Here is a 9,866-nt window from a genome sequence, read left to right as displayed (position 1 = left end):
TCAGTGGGGGAAAAAGGGGGACATATATAATACTTTGAACAATAAAGAATTATAAAATACAGTAAAATTAAAAAAGAATGAGAATTGCCTCCTAAAAGCAGTTTGAAAACAATTGCATATTTTAGACAAGTTATTTGTGATTATTTTTGCCTTGTTTTATTAGCTCCAGAACTATAGTCTCAGCATTCATCATACTTTTTAAACATTTTTAATTTATTTTTTTAAAATATGTTTTTGATTTTTAGAGAGAGATAGAAACATCGATGAAAGAGAGACCCTCCTGCATGCCCCCCACTGGGGATCGAGCCCACAACCTGGGCATGTGCCCTGACCAGAAATTGAACCGGTGACTTCTTGGTTCATGAGTCAGTGCTCAACCACTGAGCCACATCAGCTGGGCCCTCATACTTTTTGATGCATTCTCCCTAATAGGACAGGAGGGCCACACAGACACCCAGTTATTGGTTGACTCTTCTTGGGAAAGGCACTTTCATTGTCACTTTCCGATGATCAGAGCTCCCTCCCAGGATATGTCATATGTAGGTCATAGTCAGCAAGGCCAGTACTGAATTTATTTGTTTCCTTATCATAGACTTCTGAGAGTTCTTCACTGGTACATTCTCTGTCAATTTATGTGTCAGAAGTCTAAGAACCAACAGCTCCTCATGTCAGCAGGCAAGCCACAACCAACACCCTGGGATTCCCTTTGTCCAACCCACTTCCAGGTTCCTCCTCAAATAACCCCTCACCCCATGGCATCAGATGTCAAATAATAGGGTTTCTCTGGAATATATAAAGAATTCTTATAGCTCAACAACAAATAGACAAACCACCAAAAGTGGGTAAAGGACTTGAATAGCCATTTCACCAAAGAAGATAGACAAATAAATGGCCAAAAAGCCCATGAGACAATACACAACATCATTAGTCATTAGGCAAATGTAAATCAAAACCCCAATGAGATACCACTTTACACCCATTAGGATGGCTATTATCAAAAGAATACAGAAAATAACAAGTGTTGGTGGGGATATGAAGAAATCGGAACCCCCCATAAGTTGCTGGTGGTAAAGTGAAATGGGGCAGCTGCTGTGTAAAGCAGTTTGGCAATTCCTCAAAAAGTTTAATGTAGCTTGGCCTGCACGGCTCAATGGTTGAATGTCAACCTATAAACCAGGAGGTCGTGGTTCGATTCCCGGTCAGGGCACATGCCCGGGTTGGGGGCTCAATCCCTAGTGTGGGTTATGCAGGAGACAGCTGATCAATGATACTTTCTCATAATTGATGTTTCTATCTCACCCTCTCCCTTCTGCTCTGAAATCAATAAAAATATATGTTTTTAAAAAGTTAAATGTAGAACTACCAAAAGACCCCTCAATTCCATTTCTAGGTTTATACCCCAAAGAATTAAAAACAGGTGTACAAACAACTAGTACGCGGATGTTCATAGCAACACTATTCCCAATAGCTGTAAGGTGGAAGCACCCAAAATGCCCAACTGATGAATGGGTAAACAAAATGTGGTGTATCCATACAATAAAATATTGTCCAGCCATAAAAATAAAACACACGGTGAACTCTCAAAACGTTATCCTAAGCGGAAGAAGCCAGACACAGAAGGCCACCTACTGTGTGATTGCATTAATATATAATACCCAGAATAGGCAAGTCCAGAGGCAAAGCAGATTAGTGGTTGCCAGGGGCTGGGGGAAATGGAGAGTGAGTGCTTAATGGGTACAGAGTTTCCTTTTGGAGTTAGATAGTGATGGTGGTTATACAACACTGTGAATGTACTAAAAGCCACTGAATTGTATGCTTTAAAATGCTTAAAACAGTCAGTGTTAGGTTACGTGAATTTTCCTCAATGGAAATAAAGGGGAGGGATCATGTAGTTAGGATACGCTGCATGAAGACTTGCCATAGGTTGTTATTGTTTCCCCAGGCTTGCTCAGTGGGAAGATGAAGCGAGGCGGGGAAGGGAGCTGGAAAAGGGTACTTATCTCAGGATGTTGGCAGCAGGGGGTGTGGCGCACAGCAGTGCTGCTGTGTCTTAGGCTGGCTTGCAGCATGAAGGAAGAAGGATGGGGGGAATTGGAAGGTGGTCAAAGGGTACGAACTTCCAGTTATCACATAAATAGGAACTAGGTGTGTAATGTCCAACATGATGACTATAGCTAACACTGCTGTATGATAGATAGGAAAGTTATTAAGAGAGTAAATTCTGTGAGTTCCCATCACAAGGAGAGATTTTTTTTTCCTTTTCTTTTTATTGTGTCTATATGAAAAGGTGGATGCTAGCTGAACCTATTGTGGTAATTATTTCACAATATGTGTAAATCTGACTATCATGCTGTAAGACTTATACAGTGATGTATGTCCATTATTTCTCAATAAAACTGAAAAAAAAAAAAGGGTAGTGGATGGTGGGCTGTGTTCTCAGGCATGGATGGGGCAGGCGTGGGTAGTAGAGGAGCCTGAACCTGCTAACCGGAGACTCCTCTTTGTCCTTGCTCTGTGCCTTTCTTACAAGTATTTCCAGATTGAAAGGGGGCCTGGAGGCCCCATTTTTTCTTGAGCTCTTTTCAGGGGGAAAGAGGGGAGAAGAGAGCTTGGGAAAGGGGCCACTTTGAATATTCCTCCCCAATCTGCAAATAAACCCCAGGCTGCTGCTCCTGGCCAAAAGCCATCCTTCGTCCCAGGTGTGTGGGCTCTCTTATCATCCCACCTTTCCCTCCCCATCCTCTAGCACAGTGGTTCTCAACCTCGGCTGCACATTAGAATCACCTGGGAATCTTTTTAAAATCCTGATTTCTGGGCCTCATCCTAACAAAGAAACAGAATTTCCGGAGGATGCGGCCCAGAAATCAGGATTTTAAAAAGATTCCCAGGTGACTCTAATGTGCAGCCAAGGTTGAGAACCACTGCTCTAGCAGCTCTTGCCCTGCCCACGCACTGGGCAGAGCGGGGAGACCCATCAGCTCAGTTCTGCCTTGTAATCATAATGTGACAGGTTTCCGGGGTCTATGGAAATTCCCCAGTGCCTGGATGTGCCCAGACAGGACACATGGATCCTCACAGTGTGCTGTCAGGCGGGAGAGCCGCTTTTTGGCCAAATGCAAAGCCTTCAGAACGTGTCTGACATTGGTGTGGCAGTTGGCGCTAGTGGATGTCTGTCTGGAAGTTGTGTTCTGCTTGCCCAGTCAGGTGAAGTGCGTGGAACACTTTCCCCGGTGATGCCGCGGCTGCTGGGTCTCAGTGGATAGTCCAGAAGGTGCAGTTAATTAAGACTGTTCTGTTTCTTGATTGACCTTTGAGGTCAAATTTATAACATATCTTAATTAGGACTATATTAAAACAGTGCAATTTAAACCCATTCTTTTCTTTTCCCCCCAGGTATTCTATACTGCAGTTCTGGTGCTCTGCTATGTTACTTATTTCAAAAAGTTACTGGGTTTCCCAAAATCAACCAAGCAACAAACTCTTCCTGTCTCCAGAATGACAGATCTGCTACCCAGTATTTTGAGAAGTAGAGTAAGTAATATATTTTTGTCTCTTATCATTTTAATCACAGATGCTGGTTATCCTTGAGGGAAAGAAACTATAACTTAATTGTTTATTATTATTAGAATAGTAAAGGTAATTCAGTAGCTCATATCTTTTGAGTGCTTGCTATGTGTTCAGCCAGGGATTCTAAATCTTGGCAGTATTGACATTTTGGACTGGATAATTCTTTGTTTAGGAGCTGTCCTCTGCATTCTTGATTTATTTTTAATTTAATTTATTTTTTATTGATTTTAGAGAGGAAGGGAGAGGGAGAGAGAGAGATAGAAACATCAGTAATGAGAAAGAATCATCAATTGGCGGCCTCCTGCACACATACACACACACACACACACACACACACACCCTACGGGTAATCGAGCCAGCAACCTAGGCATGTGCCCTGACCAGGAATGGAACAGTGATCTCCTGGTTCATAGATTGACACTCAACCACTGGGCCACACTGGCCAGGCACATTCTCAGTTCTTACCCACTAGATGCTAGTAGTTACCACCCCCCAGTTATAACAACCACAGACACTGCCAGATGTCCCCAGACACTGCCAAACGTCCCCTTGGAGACAAAAATTGTCCCCAGTTGAGAACCCATGTGCTAGGTCCTATGCTGAGTACTCTACATGCCTTTAGGTATAACAACTCTGTGAGGCGGACACTGTTGTTTATATTTTACGGTTGAGGAACTGAGGCTTAGTGACTAAACACCTGCCCAAGGTGAAGGTCAGAGCGAGGACAGTCACCTGGAGTGGCGTGGATCCCAGCAGACCGCAAGCTATAACCACTGTGTTCCACTCTCTGTCCTGCTGTCGCTTGGTTTTCCCCAGAGCTGGCCTCTGGCACAGACATTCCAGAGTGCTGAGAAAGCAGGGACAGCCCCTGCGTAGTCCCTCAGCGAGTGTCAGGCCTCTCTCAGGTGACCCACTTTCCCATGTCATCCTCTGAGGATGCTAATGTGTGGGAGCCAAGCATAATCTTTTTCTACTCAACTCTTCAACTCTTGGTCCATCTGACCTTCATTTCCTGACTCTGGGTCAGTGCTGCTGCCTGTGGCCTGGAGCTGCAGGGTGATGCCACACTGCACCGCCTCTGGGCAGTTGCTTCGTGTCCCGCTCCGTTCCGGGCTGGCCTCCTTCCTTCTTCCCCCGCCTGGTGGCTGGCTAGATGTGGTGCGCTTAGTTGAGGTAAGGCTTTAACCGGACTTCTCTTTTGTGATTACTTTATTATTTTTAAAATTTTATTGACTTCAGAGAAGAAGGGAAGAGAGATAGAAACATCAGTGATGAGAGAGAATCATTGATCAGCTGCCTCCTGCAGGATCAGCCCACAACCAGAGCATGTGCCCTGATGGGAATTGAACTGTGACCTTTTGATTCATAGGTCAATGCTCAGCCATTGAGCCACACCGGCTGGGCTACTTTAAAAAGCTGTAAAATATTTGGGACTTTAGTCTCAGAACTTACGGAATCTTGCTCTACAACTTTTCAAGAAAAGCCAGATATGTTCTGATTTGCTAGATAAGAGTTCTCCATTCTGATCTACTAGATCTTACCTTTAATCTAAATCAACGTGGTAATTTGGGGATACCACAGTGCCTCATTCTGCCACCTGCCCCAGTGGGACTGAGCATGCAGGAAAGTCCCTCCCTGAGGCTCCCTGGGGCCCACCTGTCCCGGCCTGGCCAGCTGAACCACTGGGCCAGCCCCTGCCCCTGGCAGTATTTTGAGAAGGAGTATTTGGACCATTAATACAGACAGGAGAGGGTAATGAGTCTGTCAGGTGTGTAACTAACCCTGTGATGGACTCAGAACTCCAAGTTTCATTTCCTTATCTGTCAAATGGCAATAAGAGTCCATCCCTCCTAACGTGGTTGTGCGAGTCAGATGAGATGGGGCATGTAAGGTGTTTAACCTGGCCTGGCCCCGCTGGGTGACCATAGTGACAGCTGATACCATCATCACCATCACACTGCTGCCCTGAGAGCAGCGCTAGCTCCACTGAAACGTCCTCGCAAGGCAGACGCGGTGGCATTGGTGTGAGAGCGCAGCGGTGTTACCTGCAGTCTGTCCCTATAGTACCCATGCTCGTACTGCTGGGACAGAGCCTTGGCCACGAGAAGGTTGTGTGTACTTGTCACACACCGTGGCTCTGTTCCTGCTGACAAACAGCACAGCCCCTGCTGGCTGCTGGCCGGGATACAGACATACAGGGCGGTGATTGCTGGGCCTCAGAGGCTGCCTGTGCCCTTGGGAGGCAGTACCTGCAGAGGTGAAGCCTGCAGGATTCTGCAGACCTCGAGTCCTATGTTAAAGGTGAGGTCGTTGGGCTGCATGTGCTGTGAGGCCCCTCTGAAGACTTAAGGAATTCTGTGAATGTATTGGAACTTCGGCAAAGAGCCAGATGTATAATGAGTGCCATAACTGCATGTGCCTGGCACTGTGCTGAGCACTTTACATGGTTGTCTGTAATCCTCATAGTTTCCTATGAAACACATTCTACTGCTTCAGTTTTACAGAGGAGAAAACAGGTTCAGAGAAGTTAAGTGACTAACCCAAAATCACACAGCTGGTTTAGGACCCACTTCTCTCTAACTTCTGTCTAGTTCCATAGTGTTAACCTCTACGCTATGTAGTTTTGCAAAAGAAATGGCTTACTGCCCCAATTAGTTAGTTATTTACTTAAAGATTTGGAAGTTCCAGGTAAAAGGATTCAGTATTCAAGTTTTTTAAGAGATGAGAAAGAAGATGAATTTTTAATCCAGTGGATGACATTACCACTCGCAATACGCCTAACTTGACTCTCTGGAGCAGCTTTCTGCACTTGGGGGCTCCCTTCTATGAAACTGGTCAAACTCAGTTTGACCAAGTTGGGAGATTTCTTTCCAATTCTTATAGAACTCCATCTTTTTAAAGGTACTTACTAAGTCTTAAATTATGATCCTCAAATAATGACTGCCCATATATATCTTTTATATTCTCCACACTTCTGAGTGATTTAATACGGGAGGTCTGCTAATATTTAAGTAAAGCTGAGGAATTTAACCCAGAAAGCATGTATTTAGCAGTATTCTGTGTTAATCACTGTACTAGGTTCCCTGAATAGGGTTCCTGCCTTCAGAACTTGCATTGTGGTAGGGAGTTAAGATGTGTACTCAGCTAACTGCACTGCAAGACAGACAGAGTGTGTATGTGTGTCTGTCTGGTGTTAACAAAATGAGGCACAGAGAAGAACTGGTAAATTCCATCTGGGAGCATCGAGGAAGGCTTCATGGAGGAAGCTGCTTTTGACCTGGGCCTTGACACATGGGTGGGCAGAGGTGAGTGACTCATTAAATCAGAGTGAGCCCCAGAGTTCTGGTGCCAGACCTTCCCTGGAGGTACTGCCCATCACGTTTCACCATCAGTTTCTCCATCAGTGCAGTGAGGCAGTGGAATGGCTTGTTGGTCAGGGGACTGCAGGGAAATTCACGGCCTGTAGACCAGCTCAGCAGTACCAACCTACCTCTTGTGAAATAGGCCTCTTTTGACCGTCCCACGTGACAAATCCATTCTGAACAGAATGCTAAAAGCCCAAAGAATACACTTCTTTTCTATTGCTTAGCAGACACCTCTGAGAAGAAACCTAATCAGACTTCCTGTCTCTTTATTCTTAATGAGCATTTTGGACATAGTAAGCAGTGTAGCCATTCCTTCCGAACCATGGGTTAATTTACTTATTTGGTTTTTTTTTAGTCCTCATCCAGGGACATGTTCTCATTGATTTTTTTAGAGAGAGAGAGGAAGGAAGCGAGAGGGTGAGAAACATCGATGTGGGAGAAGCATCGATTGGTTGCCTCCTGCAAGTACCCTGAACTGAGCCACTCGCTGGGGCATGGGTCTGTATAAATGGAAGGCATTGGGAGAAAGAAATGCTGAAGTACAAGGTATCATATAGAGATTTTACTCTCCTAAAGAAATTTTTAAAAGTAACTCAGCCATCTTCCCATTCACAATCTACCAGCAAGTAGGCTTCAGAAGAGCCTCGTGGGCCAGCTGTAACTGTTTCCTGTAAAGAGCACAGGTCGTGCTGGGGAGAGCCCCCCAGAGGATCACCTGGCATTGGGAATGTGAGAGGTGTCCTGCCCTATCAGCGGGATCACTGCCCCAAACATGATGTGGCCCACAGCGCCCCCTGGTGGTGGTAGGGAGTCTGGCACTCTTTGTTCTGGGGAAAGGAGAGACCCAGTTTCCTTCTCACTGGGAAGATTTACTCCTGAACTAGAGCTGCCCCTGGCATCTGCTCCAGGTCCAGTGGTGCCCTGGAGGAAGTGTAGTTTGGGAGGGTCAGGCCTGCCCTTGCAGTGCCTGGAAGAAAGGCTCTGAAACCAGGGAGGAGATTTGAGGACTGGAAATGACCCCTGCTTTCGAGGGGTACTCTAGACTTGCCCTGTGCTAAGTGGTAAACACCACGTGTGGCTATGGAGCATTTGGAATTGAGGTGAGCTCTAAGTGAAAAATACACACTGGATTCAAACTTAGTACAAAAAATAATGTGAAATGCCTCTAATATTTTTTTACGTGATGAAATGATGATATTTTGGGTTAAATATATTTAAATTAACTTATTATATATAAAATTAACCTTTTTTTTTTCTTACTGTTCACTATGGTGCTAGAAAATTTAAAATTATGTATGTGTCCTGCATTATATTTCTACTGGGTAGCGTTGCTCTAACGGGTGGGCTTTGGGCCAAGAGGAGGGGCCCATGGGACAGGTTCCTTGCGTTAACTTCTGTAGCTACAGCTAGCCTTTTGGAGAGGTGGAGTGGGTCTGGCCTTTGTGCCTGAATCCTGGGCAGGCCCCTTACAGGTGTGTGTCGGACAGGGGGACTGTTCTACCTGGAGATTTTGTCTTGGTGTTTAGGAATATAAAGTCTTTGCCATTATTTGTGGGATGTCTCTGTGTGCTTAGCATTAAATGAAAAAGCAGTGGGGACTATCTAAGCTGGGATTTAGGGACCAACATGAATTTGCCTCTCCTGTAGCATTAATGTACTCTTAGACTTGCAGTGCCTGGGATATTTTTGTTTGTTTTCTCTTTTAGGCTTTTGTAAATTGGACAGAGGCTAAATTGACTTGGAGTTTTTTCAAACAGTCTTTCTTGAAACAGATTTTGACAGAAGGTGAGTAAAAGGTTATCCTGAGCAGTTAGGAAGCCATAGCATAAGCAAGGGGATCCCATCCCGGCCTCCTGCTGTCCACAGCCCTGGGCAGAGGAACCTCAGAAACGGGGCTTCTCATGTAAGGAGAGGGAACCTCGCATCTGCTTAGCTTGATACTTTACTTACGTGTCTTTGTTTATTATGGATGAAGAAACTGAGGGTCAGTGAGGTTATGTAACTTCTTCGGGGTCTTTTAGTAATGAGAAATAAATTAACTTTGAATCCAAGTCTATCTCCAAAACCCCATGTTATGTCATTTATATAAATGTATCATAAAAGGATTATATCAATTATAGAAAAATCTGTAGACTCATTATCCTATTCCTTTTTATACACTTTTTTTTGAACTTTGTAAAGAAAAAGAACCAGGTTTTCATCATTTTATTTTCTTAAACAGTAAGATTCACCTTTGTAATAGTTTGGTCAGCCTTCCACTTTTCCAAGGCTTTTCAGGGTAACAGTGATAGACTTCTCGATGCAGAGAGGAGCTAAACATACATACATCTAATTTTTCTGTGTATGTATATTGGTTTATTTATACCCAGCTTTAGTTCAAAGAATGAGATTTGAGGTAGCTGTAAGCTGCTGAAAGTAGTATTTTCTCTCTCTACATAAGTTTCATATGTCTATACACCTGTATACCGAATACTGAACATATTTTTAAAACTTTTCAAAATTTGTCTTTTAATTATAAAAATATATAACTCCATTACAAAAATTTGGGAAAACAAAAAGTTTCCAATAAGTGCACGAATTCATGCACGGGTGGGGTCTGGCCAGCCCGGCCCCAATCGGGGCAGATCTGGCCCGGGCCTGTCGGGAGGAGGAGATGGTGGGAGGTTGGCTGGCTGGCGCACCCTGATCAGCTGATCAGGGCCAGGCTAGTTGGGGGGAGGGGCTGTGTCGATTGGCTGGCGGGCCCCACCCCCGATTGGGGTTGGGGGGACCGATGGGGGCAGGGCCAGCCATGGGGAGGGTCTGTGGGCAGTGGGCCAGCCAGCCCCACCCCCAAATGGGGTGAGAGGGGCCGATCGAGCGTCAGCAGCTGGGGGAGGGGCCTTGGGAGGTTGGCCAGCCCCCACCCCAGTTGGTGTGTGGGGGGGATCAGGG

The 9,866-nt window shown here is 45.1% G+C and overlaps 1 protein-coding gene across 1 annotated transcript in view; it reads left to right on the top strand.

Annotated features, from left to right (window-relative positions):
- RFT1 (RFT1 homolog) overlaps nt 1-9,866 on the top strand; it is a 29,620-nt gene that overhangs the window by 6,184 nt on the left and 13,570 nt on the right. The window contains exons 6-7 of the mRNA XM_014542935.1: nt 3,394-3,531; nt 8,639-8,717. Coding sequence (XP_014398421.1) covers nt 3,394-3,531; nt 8,639-8,717 — 217 coding nt within the window. The remainder of the gene's footprint in view (nt 1-3,393; nt 3,532-8,638; nt 8,718-9,866) is intronic.

Source organism: Myotis brandtii, unplaced genomic scaffold (assembly GCF_000412655.1).
Source record: "Myotis brandtii unplaced genomic scaffold, ASM41265v1 scaffold316, whole genome shotgun sequence".
NCBI classification, from domain to species: domain Eukaryota; kingdom Metazoa; phylum Chordata; class Mammalia; order Chiroptera; family Vespertilionidae; genus Myotis; species Myotis brandtii.
This window is presented reverse-complemented; position numbering and strand designations above follow the sequence as displayed.